The 21699-nt window shown below is 32.6% G+C and overlaps 1 protein-coding gene across 1 annotated transcript in view; it reads left to right on the top strand.

Moving 5' to 3' along the window:
- The window catches only part of LOC129745733 (metallo-beta-lactamase domain-containing protein 1), a 536297-nt gene that overhangs the window by 131423 nt on the left and 383175 nt on the right, over positions 1-21699 (top strand). The window contains exon 2 of the mRNA XM_055739054.1: positions 3603-3767. Coding sequence (XP_055595029.1) covers positions 3603-3767 — 165 coding nt within the window. The remainder of the gene's footprint in view (positions 1-3602; positions 3768-21699) is intronic.

The following is a 21699-nucleotide window of genomic DNA, read 5'->3' on the forward strand; positions in this document are numbered from 1 at the left end:
ATTCAAAACCTTATTTATTATTTCGCAATCTTTTTAGGAAATCAAAATTTCAGTTCTGATACTCAATTAGAAGTTCTTATTTTTATTTATATTTTTTATATGTAGGTAAGATAAGCTCTTTATTCTGAAATCAAAGCTTTGTTTCAATGTTTTAATTTTGATTCTAAATTTATGATTTTTGCTCGAATTTGAAAATATCGTGAAATACACAAAAAAACATATTAGAGAATTTCCCGTTACCCTAAAATGCATTCAAAAATGAATATCATAACAACATTAACATTCGCTGTACATAATGTTTAAACCTTTATTATGAATTATATTATAAAATATATATTTACATAATTTTAATTTTATTTTGATCTCAGAACAACTTTCGCATTACCAACTTTTTCTTTATAACCATGTTTTTTTCAGTTTTTTGTATAAGAATGAAAATTTTTGATGCAAATTATATAGGGGCCAACGAAAATCCTTTTCCAGTAAAAACTTACCAAAATAAATTTTTAACCCTTCATTTCATGATTTTTTATTTTCTCTTAAAAATCATTTTAAACATTTGGAAATGATGTGAACATCAAGAAAAAAAATTAAAATAAAATACGATTTTTCACTTTTTAATACATTAATTGTTGCAAATTTGTTACTTTATGATACGAAGGGTTAAACAAGATTTTTTTTATTTTTTGGTGTGCGAGAGAAAAATGAAACTATTATTAGTTTTTGGAAGCCATACTTGTTCGCTTTGAGTTAATTCGCAATTCCTTAAATTCGATTCTTCGAGCAATTTTATTTGTTACGTTATGAAATTTGAATGTATCTTCTGGAATAAATTGTCTAGTTTAACAGAGAAAAAGGACGGGGTTTTGGGATGCATTCTGTTCATACTATTTAAAAGTTATTGCAAACCAATTTATACTCTTAATTTTTTTTCTTTTTGAATAATTTTTAACATAAATGGTATACAGAACCAAAGCAAATAAAATTGAGAGAAAAATGTTGTCTCTTTTTCAATGTTAAACATACAGATATGTCAAAATAACTTTATGAAACAAAATCAAGAGTCGGATTTCGCAAACATAAAAAGTGTCACTATGTTTGAATAATAATAATAATAATAATAATAATAATAATATTAATTATAGACCTTTCAACCTTGAGAGGTCATTCGGGTCTGGCTATGTTTGAAAGAAAGACAAGAAAGTTAGACTGCCAGTGGAAGTCTTACGCTTCTGAAGAAATAGGAATTTTTCTGCAATGTACATTTCCCACCATAGAAGCAAATAAAAGACCCACCGTCTTGTTTACATTTAGAAGGATAAAAATTTTTTGATCCATAAATCATGATAGAATATTCTAAAAGTGGTAGAATATGGCAAATCACATGATTCCGTACATATTTAGTCCACGGCAATATTCTCGTTTTCTTCTGTCTATCGAATGAGAAAGATACTGCATGGTGAAGGCAATTCATTGTATGCCATCGAGGAATTTTTTTTGGATTTTTTTCAGTTTTAATAAGTTCTTTATTATGTCCTAAAATTTAAAAGAAAATTAAGAATTTGAAGTAGATAAAAAATTCAAAACCATTTCTGTACCAACACATGAAAAGGATGTATTTCCATATATGGCAAACCGAGAAAAAGGCGTTTGAAAAAAATACAACCTATTTTAAATCGCTAATTAAAAATCACTTGAAATGTTTGCATTTTATGAAAGACAAACGATTGTTTTGAAGCATCCCCTATATGTTAGAATAGAGGAATGTCAATTTTCATGAAAAAACAACGCGCTATCATAGATAGAACCTAGCTCACGTAATATTTTGTCTATACACCCTTTGCTATTTTCTTAGTTTTAGCTTTAGTTATAAGCTCGCATTCATTTGCGGAGTTGTTCCGGAGTAAAGCGTGTATATCCATATGTGATGGCAGTTCAGGTTTTAGAATGTTTATAGATCCTTTACTTAAATTGCATTTTTAATGTTACGGAATATATTTTTTTCAAAAGGGCTTAACCGATAAGTAGAGCAAATGTTGGCCTATCATGAGGTACTGAAAATGGTTTTTGTTTACTTTTGGAGATAGATCCTTTTCACGCGTTGGTACAGATTTGCTGGTGTAAATTTAGGCGAAGGCGGGCATATTAGTGACAATTTTTACCACAAAAAGTTGCCTCTACATTTCATAACTCAGCTCAAACTTCTGAAATAAACAGTAGATAAATAACCAGCAAATTCAAACTTAGCACTCTGAATAACTCAGCAAAACTTATTTGGTGAAATTCAGCCCAGGATTTGCTAGCTACGGCTGTTTCAGTTTGGAGGACCGTTATTTTTCAACCTTGGCTTCTTTTGTTTGGTAAACACTGTCATGGAGTAAAAAATTTTGAAATTTAAAAGTACATCAACTAGGAAAATTTCAAATTATTTTTTAATGAAATTCGAGATTTTTCGTGTATTTTGTAACGGGTTTTCAGGACCGCGCATACACAGACAAAAAATTGACTATTACGTGTCACTGAAAACTGCAACCTTTAAAATAAATCACCTGTAATTAACAAAACCTATAATTTGAAATTGTTTTCCTTGAAAGTTAACGAAGATTCATTTATTATTACAGCATATGTCCTGTAAAAAAGTTGTACACTAAAAATTAAAGGTCACGTAATTATGTTTTTGACCTGTAAAACTATGGTAAATGTCCTGCTCCTTTTTTGTTACAGGACATTTGCGTAATTTTACAGGAAATAATTTTTGCTGTGTACTTTTAGCTGAATTTCACATCTGACATCTGAATTGCTACTGCATTTTTTGTCTCATGCTTTTCAAAAGTCAATAATAAATGGTGAAATTTGGCGAATCTCATCAAGTGACTTGTAGAACAAGGCTCATATTCTCAATGTTGATCTGAACATGAAAACTAAATTCTTATCGTTGATAAAACATTGAATTTACGGTTCAAATCTGATGATGTAGGAACAGCAGGCCAATGCATAGTCATCTAGATAGGTTTTAAATGAATTAAGATTTTTATTGATTTTATTTTCCAACCGGTGAATAATTTGATGTTATGTTTCAGCTTTTGGTCATCCCAAATGATCAATCACTTATTCGTGCTTCCAGATATGAAGCACAAATAAGTGATTGATCATTTGACAAGACCAAAAGCCAAAAACATAACATCAAATTAATAATTTTTAAGGGCGGACTCTCTGGTAACAACAAATTGCGATTTAAATTCGTTCCTTACAACTAACTTTTCAATCATTTATTATCCCTTACGTTGAAATATACAATGGTCAATTTTTTAATTTTGCTTCCCAAAAAACACATATGTATCTAACAACTGTAGCCTGACGAAAGTTCCCACCGAAAACAAATCCACAATCGAATACCACTTCTCGGAAAAAACTTTTCACGCTTACCGGACTTCTTATCTCCCGGAAAAACTTTTCCGCCCCAAAGTGGATACTAAATTCCCAAGAGGCGAGAAGCAGCATGAAAAAATCCCAATCCCACCCAATATAATACCATTTTTCAAATCATTTTCTTAAAACTCATTTTTCATGGTTTCTTTTTCCTCCTTTTTTTACTTTTTCAGAGCTGCAGGAACACGGCCTGACTCCCGACGACATCGATTGGGTAGTGAGCACTCATGGACACTCTGACCATCTGGGGAACAATAATCTCTTCCTAAAAGCCAGACACATGGTGGGGACTAGCATTTCCCAGAGGAATCGTTACTTCATCCATGATTTCAACAACGGTGAGTTCAATAAAAAAATAACAGAAAACTATATCTAGTTATTTATTTGTTCAGTAGGGTGAGTCAAATTCACACTGTTTACTAGTTTCGAAACGACTGTAGTCCTAAAAATGACCTTTATGGCCGTGCACTGAACAATAATAATAAAAGCTTCTATTGGAATTGTATGGTCAATTTTAAGCATTCCGACATAAATTTGATTAAATTCACTGATTGATAATATACATTCAACTTAAAATATATTAGAATCAACTATATTTCTATGGTTCCATTCCAAGGCTAAGAGTCAACATCTTTCTAATTATAACTAAAATTATCAGCGTTGTACGGTTTTTGTTGGCAATGTTGCAAATTCCAATAAATATATTGAAATTTCCAGGGTCTGTATTTGAATAATGTTTTGCCCTTTTCTTTTATACAAAACAAATATCTTAATCTCATTTAAAAAAAAAAAATAAAAAAAAAATCAAACGATGGTTTTAACCATTCACAAATTCGAATACCATGTAATTTCGATACACCCTAATGTGCGGAAAGATAAAACGACGGATTAAGCGAACTGCTGATGAAAAATGTGGCAAACCGGGGAAAAAATTTTCGGAAGAAAAGGGTTCTCCAAAGAAACACTTCCGAAGGTCATAAACAGGGTGCCAGTGGGAGAGAGCTTTGCGGGAGGATGTATAATTGAGATACATATGTGTTTTCTGTTCGATCATTGCTGTTTTTTTCCTCTTCGCCCTGGAAAATGTTTCTCGGGATATGTTAACCCCGTTTTTCCCCCCAAACCGATATCCTTCCTTCCAAACCAACCGAAAACGACATTTCCTGCTACTTCTAGGGCTTGGGTTGGTTTCGGTGTGGTTTTCTTCCGAAGAATCCCGTCTAAAGAAACGAACGGATGAAATTGATAGCTGGTGCTTGTGATTTGATACGATGTGACGAGAAAGATTGCCGATCCGTAACCCTCGTCTTGGGCATTGACTGACTTTCGGCAAAAAAAAAGTGTTGGTATCATCGATCCGACGGAATGGATTTCGGTAAGACATTTCAGGACGAAATCCTGACAAGCTGGGAATTTCTGTGCGCTTCGGAAATTGACACTGAGTTTAAGGGATTTGGATTTCGATTCGCAAAATATTATACCTATATCCTTCCCATTTGATTACTGAGCGTAGAGTTATAGATGGATTTTGTATAACTGTGTTACCTAGTGCAAACAGTTTTTAATTTTTTTTATACTGTTGTTTAAAAGACTTTGGGAGTTTGATTTTTTCTTTTGTTGCTAGCAAATCTCGTTCTGAATATTACATTTTGAATAAAACTAGTATTATTTAATAGGTTTAAGTTCCACTTTCCAAAATCAAGATAGTATTTCTGTTTAAATATTTCGGATTGTGTATCCAGTATAGGGTTGTTGATTTACAATTAGAATCTTCATTAGAAATTAGAAATAAAAAGCTCTATTGACATCCTGATTGAAATTTTGTTTTGTGTGTTTAACAAAATTTGTTTTATGATTTTCGAAACGGATTTTCCGAACGTAAAATTAAAAAAAAAACTAGAAACCATCCTGAAATTTTGTTTCATCTGAAAACTCTTAAAAGCACTAAAACAAGATGCTTATGCAGAATTCAAGCATGAAAATGCTTCAAAGCGATCATCCCGAATAGAAAACTCAGAATCACCATTCGAAATTCATTTTCTTTATTTCGGATTCTAAAGTCGGATTAAAAATAAATATTCGAACGGTTCATATTTTATCCCTCCAACCTGATAAAGATTTTTTTTTTCGCATAACATCAACCTAGAATGGTGGTAACTCTTAGACCTGGGAAGAAAAAGTGTACAAACCGCGAAGAAATTCAATATCTTTCGTCCTGCATGACCCAAATCTATGAAATTATACTTTTCTTTTGTAAAAATTTCCGGAAAATCGATTGGACATAGTTTCAAACGCCGCACAAGCTTGCGAACGGAGATGTAGTGTTTTTTTAACCCATAATTCCCCTATATTTTGTAAACATTCCAGAACAATACTGATTCGAACCAGAGAATTTTGAACGAAGACAGACCTATCGTGTGTAATTTTTTCTGAGGAATCGAATGAAGGCTGTTTTGGTCACCGCACGCTTCAGAAAATGGAGTTATGGCTGTTTTTACCCTCAATTCCCCTATATTTTTCAATTCTTTCTGAAAAAAAAGCTGGTTCGGACTTGAAAATTTTGAACCAAATGGGATGTTTCTTGAAAAATGTAGGGAAATTGAAGGTAAAAACGCTATAACTCCATTTTCCGAAGCGTGCGGTGGCTCAAACAGCCTTCATTCGATTCCTTAGAAAAAACTTCACAAAATACAACCCATTTGGTTCAAAATTTTCAAGTCCCAACATGCTTTTTCTGAGTTGTTAGAAAAATGTTGGGCAATTGAGGGTAAAACAGCCTTAACTCCTGTTCGCAATCCGTGCGGTGGCTCAAATAGGCTTCGTTGGATTCCTCGGAAAAAAATCACATAGGATACAACCCATTTGGTTCAAAATTTAAAGTCCGAACAAGCATTTTTCAGAAAGAATTGAAAAATATAGGGGAATTGAGAGTAAAAACAGCCATAACTCCATTTTCTGAAACGTGCGGTAGCCAAAACAGCCTTCATTCGATTCCTCAGAAAAAATTACACACGATAGGTCTGTTTTCGTTCCAAATTCTCTGGTTTAAATCAGGGTTTTTCGGAATGTTTACAAAATATAGGGGAATTATGGGTTAAAAAGGCACTATATCTCCGTTCGTAAGCTTTTGCGGTGTTTGAAACTATGTCCAATCGGTTCTTCGGAAATTTTTACAAAAGTAAAGTATAATTTCATAGATTTGGGTCATGTAGGACAAAAGATATTGAATTTCTTCGCGGTTTGTACACTTTTTTCCTCATTGTGCAATCTTTTTTTATATCGAAAAACTCATGATAAAAGGATTTCTGAGCCCATCAAATTGATATTTTCAAAAAAATTGGTCGATTTTCTGTTTTCTCATCGTTTTGCTGCTGCTTTTGACAACTGCATGTCGAACAATTTTCGTTTATATGGATAGTTAGATCAACATATGTTTGAACGTTATGCTCAAAAGGTAAGTGAATCTTATTTCGGCTTTGGTTAAATGTCGATTTTAGTAAACCCTGTCTTTAGTCGGGGTTGGGCACTAGAGGGTTTACCTTTTTAAATTTTTTAGAGGTGTGTTTTCAAAAGTCACGATTAAAATAAAACTATGAACGTATAATAATTTTTAAATTAAAAAAAAATATAGGAGGTATAAAATAGATATATTTTTTAAAGTTCATTTTATTCTTGCATTGTTTGATTAAAGATAATATAGAAAAAAATCAGTCATCAAAACTTTTTCGCATTCTTCCTCTCCCAATAAATTTATAAATAAGCACTCTAGTAATATTTTATATAATCACTAGCTGGCCCGGTGTGCTTTGCTACACCTTCCAAAAATAAATGGAATTTGTTTAAATAATTAAAATTTTATTTTTTTCCTAGACAGCATATCCAACCAAATTTCAACATAATTTAGAAGCAAACGCTTCAAAAAGAGAGCTACATCTGGAGTTTCGAGTTTCAATACAAAGATGATTTAATAATATAGACTTTCCAGCCCTTTTTCTCTTCCAATGCAAGACGTGCTCATGAACTACTATAAAACCATTTTTAGTATCTAAATGACGTAACATTTCGCTTTATTCGACTGATAACATGAATAAAGAGTTGCCTCCTTTTTTCCGACTTCACCCAGAAATAAGGAATGGTCTCAAATTATTCGTACGCAAACAATCTCTCTTCCTTTTGCTTGATATGTTCTCGATTTATGCCAACAAACTTTTATAGAAGCCCTGATTGGTTAATAAGTTTTCAAGCTAAACAACGTAATTTTTATGAAACTCTCTTTGCCCCCCCCCCCCCCCCCTCTTCTTCACACTGCAATGCAGAAAGGTTCGTAAAAATCATAGAAACATATTTAGTACCCTAATACCTAGAGAAGACACATTTCAACTTGAGGTGATGCCAAACAGCACTTGTCATGGTTTAAAATCTGGCGACTTTTTATATTGCAAATTATTATATTTCTATTTGATAAAGCAAAAAGTTCAAACTTAATTCATATGGATAAGCTGTAATCTAATGACTCATGGGAAAGAATGGAATTTAAAGGAGAAAAAAATATGTTTGAATTTTGTTATTCGATCGAACCACATTAATTTTCTATTTTTTTTGCTTTGAACCCTTTTAAAGAATTTTCAAGATTACTTACTGATCTTATTTGTTCATTCACAATCGATTGAAAAACAGACTTTCAAAAATTGCATGGATGAATAATAATTTGTTCATGCTTCGACGGTGGTATGAATATTTTCTAAAAATTATCATGTAAACATCATACAACACCTTAAAATGATGATTTTTGCACCGAGAAGGGTAACGGTCATCAACGTTTCTTTTGATTCTATTTTTCAAAATTTCCATCTTAATTTCAATTCAGATACACAAGCCATCTGGCAAGCAACCGTGGCAAGTGCAAACGGATTTAACCATAGTAGGTTTATAAAACCTAAGAAAAATATGGAAATCTTTGAAAAAAAACAAATTTTCGTTTGTTGTATAGCTAAACCAGTTCTCAACAAACTCTTGTTGAAAGTAAAATATGCAAAAATGTTGATAAAAAGATTTTTCTAAATAGGTTAACATTTTTTTCGAATATTGAGGTAAATGAAAACACAATGCTTTTTCTGAAGTTTTTCATAGATGCGAACCATAGTGTAATGGCTTTGTAATAATTTGAATACGTGTTCCTGTTTGATTTATCAAATTTCATTGATATATCTATACTCCACTCTTACTGAATGCTGTTTGAAGCATAAGACCTTTATCCAACACCCTTTATGACCTTTCTCACAAAATGCTGAATCATTTGGAGAACAAACTCTTAAAAGGTAAATGTTTCATGGAAAGGAGTTAATATTATTTTCAACACTTTCAGGACATATTAAAAATTCTGCTTCTACTGGAATATCAATCACAAAAAAAACTTTTCAACAAAAAAACAGATCAAAAGTCTCTTCTATTTAGCCAAAACATGTAAAACAAAAACTCACTTTTCATTCGGATTTAAACTACATACATCATTTAATCTACTTTAGAAGACAGGCTCTTGTTGAGATCATGTAGCTATGCATTTTCATTTAATTTGATTGTTGTTCTAAAAATTTAAAGGTGCTTAATACATCTTCATTTAAGTACATTTGTACATGTTCAAAAAATATTTTCAATCTGTTTCTGTCGAAAACATCTTTTTTTTCTGTCATCGATATGAATCAAAAATTCAAAACTAACCTTCTAGGCGTATTGCATTCTATTATGGTATGTAAATCTTACCACTTTATTTTTTCAAACGCCGGCAAAGAAACATACCTAACATTGCCAGATTGCCCGTTTTTATCCGGGTTTGCCCGGATATTTAATTAAAAATTTGACAAAAGTCCGACCTGGCCTGGTTGCCCGTATTTCACTTTAAAATGCCCGGATTTTGCCGGATTTATATATTTGCCAAAACAATAAAAAAAACAAATTGTGTTGTTGAAATTTTTATTTTTGTGTTTAAAACGAAATTTTTTGAGCAAGATGTTTAAAAATAACTATGAGAAATTTTTTGAAGGCATAATATACTATTAAAAAACTTAAAATAAAAATTTCATGTTTTTTTCTTGATTTGCGTTGAGTAATTCCTGGATTTTGACCAAATTTGCCCGGATATTGCACGGATTTTTAGTCAACATTTTGGAATCCAATGCCCGAATATTGTCAGATTTTTAGACAAAATAGCCTGGATTTTCCGGCCCGGGTACGTGCTGAGAAAATTCTGGCAACCTCTATTCATCAGTATTAAATTCATATTTTTTTAAAACAACAATTGCCGCTTCCATTAACACGAAATCAAAATAATATTAGTTTTTATAATCGTTTAAGATGGTTTTGATTCGATCGGCAAAATATCAATTTGGGTCACATCTAGGCGTCATTCATTAATATGTGCTGAACAAATGTGCTGGGAATCATAAAGAAAACTATCACATCTAGGCTTCATTGCGCCACCACGTGCATTGACAGTTAGTACGCCTGGTTGAGAAATACGCGCCCAAATGTTCTCACTAAATAATCAGTATGCTATGCCATAGTGACTATTCTCTAGCGACGTTTGCTAGCGACGCCTCGACCATGGAGACGAAAAACAAACCGCTCGGCGCCCAAAGGAGAAAAAAATTCTAAAAAATGGAAGCCATGACTTTTATTTGATTCAAATTATTACCATTATTACAAATTTAATTAATACGGACAATTGATGCGACTTTGTGTTGTTTTTATTCGATATAAACCGATTCGCATGCCTACAGAATATTCTAAAAATAATTTCATTTGAATCGTTCGGGTCATTCTGGAGGAGTAGTACTACAAACACCGTTACAAGAGAATTTTATATAATAGATGATAAAACCAAATTCTTGTTAGACATTTTGTTACAAATTTTTAGCAATTTTCTTAGATGGTGTCCCATATCAATTTCCCAGCAAACATGAAATCGTAACAGAAATGATAAATTAAGTCGTTTATAATGATGTTGCGAATCGCAATTCCAACTGCATAGTGAAAAGATCGTAAAAAAATTCACCTGACGTCAGTTTAAATCAGATATGATAGAAAGTCCGCCATGTTTGTAAGCTTTGAAATGATTTTGCTCCCACGTGGGGCTCAAGTGAGAAAATCATCGTAATGTTCTCACTGCAACCAGCTGAAGCAGTGTTCCCACGCTGTAAAAGGTTACTCATTGGCTAGGCCAGGCAAATAGAAAATGGCTGCAGCATTTTTTACTTTTCGACAGAAAAATGAGCACTTTTTGAAAAGATTTGTAATTGTTTATGATAAAAATTCGTTCCGGAACCATACGAAATCAACAAAGCTATTGTTTCATAGATGAGGCATGCTCAGTTTGGTGAAATTTGTAAACTTATCCAATACAAAACTCTCTCAAAGACTTAAAAAAAGTTTTTAGAATGTAACGAAACAAAATTTGATACTTGCTCACTGGTCGGCGATTAAATCAAATCAATTTGATATTCATTTGAGCGCTTTTTTGTTTTTTTTTTCTTCTGTTTTCCACCCCTGGATCATTGGGTATTTTTGCATGAGAATTTGCACAAAGAATGCTAAAAGTGTGTAATTTGCAAGGTATTTTATCTGTATATTGAAAATTGGAAAAATAGCCATTGAATGAGTAAAGAGGCAAATTCAATTTGCGCAAATCTTCAGAAAAATACTCAATCTTTTAAACGTGACGTTCAATAACTACTTGTTGCGTGTTGCAGCTGTGAGTTTTGTTCTTAAACGTTACTACACAGTTCTGAGAATCAACAGAAGAAGTTTGGGAGTTTGAATGATTTTTTATCAGTAGTTAAGTCCTACCAGCGAGTGAGTACAGGTTTGAGAGAAATCTTTAAACTTCGCTTAGGAAACTGTGGAGCAACTCCATACAAAGCTTAGACCAAAACTTTTTTCCAATTATTATTTTTTTGCTTTTGTAATGGTATTTTATTAGATTACTAATAGAATTATAACTTGTATTTGTAAGTGATTTTAGTTAACTTCTGGATTCGTAAAAATAAGGTTTGCAGTTTTGGCTCCATCTGCAAAACTGCTGGATCGATTTTCATCACAATTACAATTTGGAATTATCAATAGCTACTTTGTTGTTATCATAATGTTATCGTAAAATTTAAGATAAATTCGAAATTGTCCGATAATGATTTTTATTTTTAACAACAACCCGATTTACTGTAAAAATTACTTCTAAAGCTCTCTGTAGCTGGATTTGCATTCTTTGGTCAGTTGAAAGTTCAAACTAAGCTGTAAGGTGGAATTCTGCACCATTTCGACTTATTTTCATTCGTTCTACAATTCAAAGGATGCCCTGAATTGATGCGAAGTCAAAAAAGTCATTATTGTTTCGAACAACATAAATTCTTCCAAAGCGCTGGGACTGAGACCCATTGAAAAATTTTGTGCTATTTTTAAGCAAGCACTCAGTAAGCGCCTTAAACAGGATAAAATTGACGAAAAAGTATGTTTCTGTAGAAACTGCTTTCAGAAGTTGCGCAATTTTTTTTGGGTATATTTGAGCCTACGAATATGGTTTGGAATTGAAATCAAGTAAAAACACCAAAAGATCACAAATGGTTTCATGTTTATTGCCTGAAAGTTTGGAAAGCCTCGGTCTACTTGGTAATTTTTTTTATAGCGTTTTTAATAAAAACCTGATAGAAATGTTCCCAAGATGGTTTGAAACTCTACCCACCTTTCATTAGAAAAACATAAAGGGGGAGGGGGGACTCGTACAATTTTTGGATGACTGGTGAAATGATCGAGCAAATGGAACTAAATTTGACATAGGAGGGTATTCGAATACGGAAAAAAATCTCGGGTTGTTTGAGACCCCTCCCTGATCCCAGTTAACGAATAGGAAGAGAAGTTATTTTAAAGATGTCGAGAGTTGATCAGTCAAAAGGCACCGAATTTGATATGGGATTGTATTTTTATACGTAACTAGCTGACCCGGTAAACTTCGTTTTACCCGTTACTTAATAAATCGTTGGAAATGTTAACAGTTCTTTAACTTCTTCGTGCTCGTGAATCAGTTTTCATGAAAATCGTCTTAAAGTTGTTCGAGTTTTGTCCCGTTTCCAGTTGATTTTGTATAAGAGCCCCCCTTCCATAAAAAGTAATAATCTCGAAACTATTATACAAACCACCTCTGGCCCGAAAAATACCAAATTACACTTCATTTCGACCGACCATTCATACGTGACGGTGTAACAAAGAAAACACCTCCATTTTTATATATAAGATGTGGAAAAGAGATAATTTTGTATGGGGACCCCCCTTCCATAAAAAGTGAGATTCTTGAAACTATTATACAAACCATCTCTGACTCGAAAAACCCTCGGATACCACTTCACTTCACTTCACAATTTCACTTAATATTGACCGACCATTCATACGTGATGGTGTTACAAATAAAACGCCTCCATTTTTATATATAAGATGTTTCTATAATTATTTGGGACCCTTCTAAGAAGGGCCTTCTTTTCTTCCACTGAGTGAGATAGGATGAGAAGACGAGAGCCTCATACATTTTTGTTACATATTTATTAAATTAGTCATACGAAATAAACCAATCATAGTAGGTGAGGGTTTATTGGAAGGAGAAATGTTTCTATGCTTTATGTTATTTGGAGACCCTCCAGTGTGGAGGAATGAATAGGAAAGAGAGGAGCTCTCATACCTCTTTTACCTGACTAGGTAACATTTTAAGCAAATGAGGTCAACTTTGTCATAGGAAAGTATATGAAAATAAGAAGTTAGACTCTTCCTTTCTTTTCAGTGGGGAGCTTGAAAAGGGACCTACTCATTTTTTTTTTCAATAACTCGAGAAATGATCGAGCAAATTTAGCATAGAAGGGATTGGTGTACCGTACACCGTGTACTAGAAACGTTTTCTTGATTATTCAACAGGATTCTATTTTTAATGAATTGGAAAGAAATCAAGCAAATGGAATCAAATTTTGCTGGAGAGAGAAATTTTATAGAAGTGAAACATTTATTGCGGAAGAATTTAGGAACTTATGAATAAATAAATAGAGAGTCTTAATTGTAGATACAAAATAATGATTGGAAAACATAGTTAAGAACAGGATTTGAAAACAGTAAATAATGTTTAAGAAAACAAGAATGAATCTCTTTTGTTAAATTTCCATCAATTTTAGAAGGTGTAGCAAAACACAGCCGGTCAGCTAGTTTTCAATAAATTGCGGCTGTTAAACCAAATACAAAAAATTTAAGTATTTTTGAAAATAGTTGAAAATTTTGAAATATTTTGATGAAATTAGACAACCAAAGCCTTGAACAAACAATGAATTTATGACCGCGAAAACCGGGAAAATGCGGAAATTTCAAATAAAAAAAGTTAATGCCACCCTGAAAATATAAAAGTTTTGAAATTCTGGAAAAAAAAACCTTGTGTTTTTAAGTCGTAAAAATGAGAATTTTTTTTTAATTTGGAGAAGATCTGAAGACCACCAGCGCAAACCCGTCAGATAAAAATCCTCATAAGTGCCTAAAGGCACTTTAATGATTTCATCCTACGGTTAACCAACTAGCATTCGAAGACGCCAAAAAAAAAAGATTTGAATTTTTTAATTGCTTTAAGAATTTTTAATGCTGTTTTTTGTAGCAAAAAAAAAAATTACAGGAAGTATGTAAATTTTAAATGGAATTTTCCATTCAAAGTTTTCAGAAATCTGATGTACGTAATCCCGTTAAAAATTCTTAAAAGGCATCCTCAAAAATATTTTTTAAAGATGTTCTTTTTATTTTTCATTAAGGAAGTCATAAATGATTTTTTGTTATTGATAAGAGAAAACCAGTCATGGTAGGAAAATATAAGATTTCGTTGCTCGCGTCATGCTAATTTTTGAATAGAAATCAAACATTTTTTTTTTCAAATTACACATCACCATTTTTGCAGCTACTTTAATACAACTTCATAGAATTTTGTTTTCTTGTGTGTTATTTACTAATTAAACAAAAATGTTTATATTGCTTGCATTAGAATAGAAAAATTGACCCCAGATTACCTATAAATAATGTGTAAATTTCTTTTTTATGAAACCAAGATTATAGGAATTGCGTGGGGATTTCAACTGATATTCATTTTGAATTATAACGACTAGCTTTGAGAAGGGAACTGGAGGACTGGCATTTTTTCTCCAATTCACTAGACCCCTGCTAAAGTACTCAAAAGCTGTGCTCGATCCCACTGCAATTTTGGCCAACGTTCTGCTCCCCAGAGGTAAAAGAAAAACAATTGAGAACGGGAAAAAATAAGTAAATGTTTAGCATACTGTTCCGAAAATTCCTCACTCGGATTTCGGTAGATATTCCCGAAGTAAAGCAGCGCGCTCCACTGGAATGGAAACTTTCGCAGCTAATTATTCCTGTCCTGTTCATTCATTTTCTCTAATCCCAGGAGAACCATTGTCACCTTCTTTGTCATTTACAGGCGGGCTGGGCCAAACAACTTGGGGTCTAGCTAGCTAGCCAGCGGCCATGTTTCCCGTGGACTTAAGCTGCTGTAGAACTCATATCCTTCTCTATATCTCTGCTAGAATAAGATAGGATGAGAAAGAGAAGGAGCAGCAAAACATACAATATGTCCAAAAAGCGATATGCTCATGCCCCACTGAAACTTTTTATTGCTGTTTCTTGTTGGGTCCGCCGGCATCCTCCTCCTTAATGTTCTCATGTCAGAATAGCTGCTGATCCTGCTCGAAGGACCTTCTGTGGTTTTGCTTCAAGCCAAAGTGACTGCCTTAGTCGTTTATGCCTCTATTTTTTCATTGTCCCTAAAAAAAGTACTGTTGTTGGTCAGGATAATCTACCGTTAAATGTGCTCTGTTTTACCATTTTCAGGATTTTTTTTTGTCCATTTGTGCATTAAGCGAACCTGATGGCGGTTTCTAACAACACAATGTGTACATACACTCTTGGGTCATTCATTGGTGCGGGTCGTAAAAAAAGAGCGCTCCAGTCGGAACGAGATGGAAGATACCTATTTGTACCATTATGGACCACGATGTCGTCCTTCCTTTAACGCGTGAGTGCATATTCTTGATAGAGATGGCAGAACTAATTAAAAGTTGAAATAGGTGTTTACTGGAGGTTGTGTTTGAGTTGGGTCAGTTGATATAAAACCTAAACTAACCACGCTGAATTGGAAGTCATTTTAAAGGGGGTGAGTGTTCCTAAACTTGTTTTCATTTTAAAACTACTTTCTAAATTTGATTCAGTGTATAACATACACCATTGCACTTTTCGTTTCTCAGTGGATATTTGCCAAACAATCCAGCCAACTTTTTCACCAAGAGCTTTACTTTTGGAGAATCAATTTCGTAGATGGAAAGCACACAATCCGACCGTAGCCAATCGAAGCCAAAACTTTCCAATTAAGCTTGAATCAAACTGTTTCAATTTCCGCACCCGATCCATGGAGCGAACTAATTCTTTCGGATGCTTTCGTAGAAAAACCAAACAATCGCCTGGGCAAAGGGCGAAGCACGCGCGCACAGACGTGCATACTCACAAACTAAAACAAATGTTCCGGAACCGGAACTTTCGAAGATAGCTTCCTGGAAGGCTGGAAGGGAAAGAAACATTTTTGACTAACGTACGTTCCGGAATTTTCCCAAGCCGGATTGGGCGAAGAACTTCAAGATGTGAGCAAATTCCCTACAACAGTAGTCAGCAGAAGAGTGCTGTCCATCAATTCAACTGAGGAAGGAATTGCTAAACCCAAATGTTGGTTGGATTGTTTTATGTTTATTTGTAACAAAGTATCAAGAAAATGTAGATTAAATATAGGGTATATACCAGGGCCGTAGGAAGAACCGACTCATGGGGGGGTTTTGGAGACTGATTTTTACCTATGATGTTTTGCCCAACAACGTACGAAAAAAAAAACAAATTATATTTGTTACTATTTATATGATTATTTATTTTTAAGTTTTCATTAATAGTTTTTGAATTAAAACGTAACTTTAGAAAAATGGTCCATAGCCTAAAAGATGAGCTAATTTTTTTTTTTGAAACCTTTTGAAACAAAATATGGAATTAGCTTTCATCGAAAGTTAAAATTTAAGAATTTGTTTAAGAGTCTGGTAGGTCGAAGCATAAAATAAGTTCTTTTTAAGCAAGCCTTCATTTTTAAAAAAAAAACCTATTCTATGCTCAAATCATACGAGCCCAATCTTCCAAACTCTTTTGCAAATTCCAAGAATTTAACCTTTGAAGAAAATAAAATAAAAAATTTCAAAAAAAAACAGTAAGCGATAGCAAATTTTCGGATCAAATCTACTCGGTGCAAACTTGAACTAAATTTATGATTTCAGTTTGAAATTCAGCTTTAAAAAAACTTCGATATCCATAATGTTAATCAGTACACCGAGAAATTATTAAATTTTGTGTAGATTTTTTAGGTGAAGATCAGATACTGGTTTTTTCATCCGGAAATATTTTTCATAAAGAATCAATTCCATAATGAAAATCATGTGGATAATTTAATAAAACATAATTTGGGATATTTTGCATAAAACAAAACATAGAAAATTAACTCAAATTCTACATTATATCTGTGATTTTCAACTGAAATGTGTGTACAAATTTCTTCGGATTTAAGAAAAATTAAATCTGAAAATTGACAAGCAAGTTTTTATTTTCATGTTCTCTTGAATTCTTTTATAATTTTATGTTCATTGAAAAACTCGTCCACTCATTCCTGAGTTTTAAATTTGAATACTGAACCTGAATTCAAAAATTGAACTGTTTCCGAATTTTTATACCATTTCTGAAATGTACAAAAAATACGATTTCCGAATCTTTTAGAATAAAGTTTAAGAAGGTTGATTTAAAATGAAAAACAAAATTCTTCTTATTTTCATATTCGGAAAGTAATTATCAAAATATTGAAAATGCAAATGATTTTCGAAAAACGTTATTCGAATTTGATATGAAATGCAAAACCGAATCAGGAAAGCAGCTTTTCATTCCTAATTTCTTATGCTTATCGAACTGAAAATCAAGAATCCTAAACTTGATATAGAATCAAAAATACGAAAATATGTAGAAATACAATTTTGGTTATGGGAATATAGAATCAGAACCCCCAAAATGGGTTTAATTTAAAATTTAATATTCAGACATGAATTTTTATGATAAAGTTGCCAGATTGTCCGACAATTAATATAAATATGCTGGGTTTGAATCTCATTCTCATTTTAAATCAAACTAAAAAAAAACAAATTGAGTTATAAAATATTTTTTATTCATGCGTCCAAAATTTTTGGAGCAAGTTTCAAAAATAAAAATAGTCAGGAAAGGTTTTTTCAAGTTTTTTTTCATGATTTTTGATGAGCAATTCCTAAGTTTTGATCAAAATTTTCCGATATTGCCTGGATTTTGGTAGGAAATTTTGAAATCAAATACCCAGATTTTGCCTGGTTTTAACATAAAACAGCCCGGATACGTGCTGAAAAAATTTTGACAACCTTAGTCTATGAACAAGTGAGAAAATTTTGAAAACTGTAGCAAAATTTTGAACTTGGGATGGGTTTTTGAGGTTTTTGCATTAATTTTTAGTCTAGATTGTATCTCTTGAATATATTTGCTCTATTATCATAATTTGATTATGGATTTGAAATTTTGAGTGTAGAGTAGAATACCTCGCTTGCTTTTTTGGACCCTCATGAGGGGGGGGGGTTAACCCCCAAAACCCCCCCCCCCTCGTTCCTACGGCCATATATCCGACCTTGGCAGCTGAGGCATGCCTAACACATTTTGTTAAGTATTCCATCCTTCCTATTACGTGCACCGTAGAACGTCCTTTGAAGAATTTACATGCTAACTTCCTGGTAGTTTATCAAAAATATGTTTTCCCTTCAGAACTTTCTCGAATGTAATACAATTGGTAGTAAAGTATTCACTGCGGTGCTCTAAAATCTTGGCCGCCGGGACAATTTTTTGCCGTTCCGATGATCCCATTCTTGGCCACCAGCAATGTGAAATATGTACCTAGATCTTTACTAACAATGCTCAATTGACAGTTAACAGAATCGATGGGTATTCTGAACATAAGGCCACTGACAGAATGACGTGAGCTGAGCGTGAAGGTCGAAGCGACGACGGAACACCGGTCTTCACTCATACAACGAAAAGGCGTTCAAAAACATTATGAAATTCGATTTGAAGGGAAGCACAAAACAAGCTTCCATTTAGAAAAGTCGGAAGCGCAGAATTCCGGTAAGGGGTGTTTTACTCATTAAAACAAAATGATGATTTTGTACACCTCAGGTTGTTTCAGATTATTTTTAATGTGAACAAGAATCATTGGTTCATAAAAAGACAACAAAACCGCATTTCGTTTTAGAAATGAATAATGTCCGCGAGTAGTTTCGACTTTTTTTTTATGATTTGATAATATCAAAACTGTTTGAACAAATCCGTTTGAACAAATAAAACGTGGAAATAAATGAATTCTCATCGCTAACATTAAAAATGTTGGTCGGATTTATTATTGTTTATTATTGTTCGTTAGAATAAAATCAACGGATCATGATAACGTGGTATTTTTTCATGATTTAGCCTAATTTTAGTTTCGTTCAACATTTTACACCATTCAAACAATCAGAATTATAAAAAAAAATTGCATAAATTTCCTTGCAAAATTTCACTTTTTTCATGTATGCTGTCTAGAAAGTTGAAACCCCTAACGCAGAAATTTAAACAAAAAAAAAGGTTTTTTTTTATTATTTTGAGCTTTTTATTATGTAGTGTAAAAAATTAAATAAAAAACTGGCTTTAAATCGCTAATGTTGGAGAGTGTGAAATAAAGCTCATAATACGAAGATTGAAGAAGAGTTTTCACTATTGATAGAAATTGGTTTGCTTAAATTCCGATTATTCTTCAAATCTTGTAAAATTTTCAGTTGACTACTTAGAAGTTTCAAATTGTGTCGTTTCTGTGATACAGATTTTTTTTTATAAATAAACGAACACACACATGTAGGATCTCAGTGAAACTTCATGTTTCTTTGAAGAGATCTAAATTCTACTTAAGAGCGTACATCTTTCAAGGATATAATGGCTAACACTTTACTAATGCTAACACCATCAACCCGCAGAAAGAGTACTATGTATGCCGTGACCAAGAATCGATCTCATGACCTCTGGCTTAGAAGACTTGAACGTTATCCTTTTTGCCACGGTCGGTGGCTTTTATTGTCCTTTTTTACTTTTAACACCGGATTCCTAAACAAATAAAACCTTTTCTTAAATTCAATATTTTAACCATATTTTAGAAAAATCGATCAAATCTAACGATTATTTTCCTTCCTGAACCCGGCAATTTTTCTAATTTTGGCCGTATGACTTTTGAAAATTTAGTTTTATTTGTTGGATTCGGGAATTACCGGGATTCTCCAAACATTTCCCGAGATACGGAAAATCCCGAATTTTCTTAATTGCCGCGATGGACAATCGTATACTAAATCTATAAATATTTTTTTTGTGAAAATCATGATTTTTAGAAATTTTTACCAAATTTATCCGGTGTTTCGTGGGTTTTTTTAAAATAATATTTATGTCTCTAGTTTCTGTATGTAATATTTCTGTTGCGTTATTTATCCTATGTATTAAAATGGAGACGTTTTCTTTGGAACACCATCACGTATAAAAGGACGGTCGAAATGAAGTGAAATTTGGTATCCAAGGGATTTTTGGGCCAGAGATGGCTTGTATAATAGTTTGAAGAATCTTACTTTTAATGGAAGGGGCGCTCCCATACAAAATCAACTAGAAATGGGACACAACTCGAACAACTTGCAGACGATTTTCATGAAAACTGATTCACGAGCACGAAGAAATTAAAGATGTGTAGATGAATTAAACATTTTCTAACGATTTATTCAGTAACAGGTAAAAGAAGTTTACCAGGTCAGCTAGTAGTTTATTCTTTTGAAAGTCCGGCTTATAATTTTAAACACAGTTCCACAAGTATACGGAAAATATTTAAAAAAAATCAAAATAGCTTAAATAATAATAGTTGAATTTACAGAATAACTTTAAAAAAATGGATGATTTTGACAGTTGCTTGGTTTTAATCGCTGCATGAAATTATGTGAATCTATTTGCCTTATCATTGTTTTACTTCTGCTTTCGTTTGTAAATTTGTGAAGATTAATATAATCAAAATTCTAACAGCTTTCAAACGTGAAATGTTGAGTATAAAAATAATTTTGATGTTTCAAAATTTAAATAAAATTCCTACATTTGAATTACTACGAAAAATCGATTTTTCTCTTTTCAAATTAACAAATTTGATCAAAATACGAACATTTTATATTTTTATTTTGGCTTGTAATATAGCTCAGTTAGCAAGTCGGATGCTTCCTGAGTCGATGTCCGTGAGTTCGAGCCCAAGAGTAAACATCGATCACAGCTGTGCCGGATAAGTTTTCCAATGACTGTCCGCCAACTGCATCGTTGATATAAGTCGCGAATGACATAAAGATGTTAAAACGACTAAAATATTTGTTATTGTTGGGAGCTTATGGAACAAATTTCGTTACTTTAAATTGCAGTAATTGGATGAGCTATATCCAGGTCTTTATATTTTCATCTTTTTTTCTTGATGATGTCTGCATCTAGCTTGAAGACATGGAAACACGGTACAGATACATAGTTTCACGTTCTTGAAAATAGTCATTGAGACTTTCAATTGGTTTTTTTTTTAATAAAACTTCAGTTCAGAGTCTTCAAATAAATGAATCGAAAAAATGGCACCTTGTTAATGAAATTTTGGATAAAGAATGATTTTTGCTAAGCTTATTTCTAAAGCCTCGGAAATTTTTGTATTCATGTCTTCAGCAAACTTGTGAATCTAGATGAAATACTCATATTTTTGAACAAATAAAGAGCTATATATAAGCTTTACCTTTTGGTTCGAACATTCTAAAATATCAAAGGAATTATCAACAGCTTGTTAATTTTTAGCTTTTAAGGGTTTTGACACCCCGGCTTAAGTTTTTTTTTCAATAGTTAATTTTACATTTGAGTTGTGGTTATCTTTATCACAGGAAAATCAGAAATTTTCTGATTATTGTGTATTTAAACGTTCCGAAAAATCAAAAAGTTAGATGAGATTGGATAAAATACCCTGTAAAGTTTATGAGTTTTTACATGTACTTTAAAAATTACCGATGAGTGATATTGTTTGCAATTAAAGTG

The sequence above is a fragment of the Uranotaenia lowii genome, chromosome 2 (assembly GCF_029784155.1).
Source record: "Uranotaenia lowii strain MFRU-FL chromosome 2, ASM2978415v1, whole genome shotgun sequence".
In the NCBI taxonomy this organism is placed as follows: Eukaryota; Metazoa; Arthropoda; class Insecta; order Diptera; family Culicidae; genus Uranotaenia; species Uranotaenia lowii.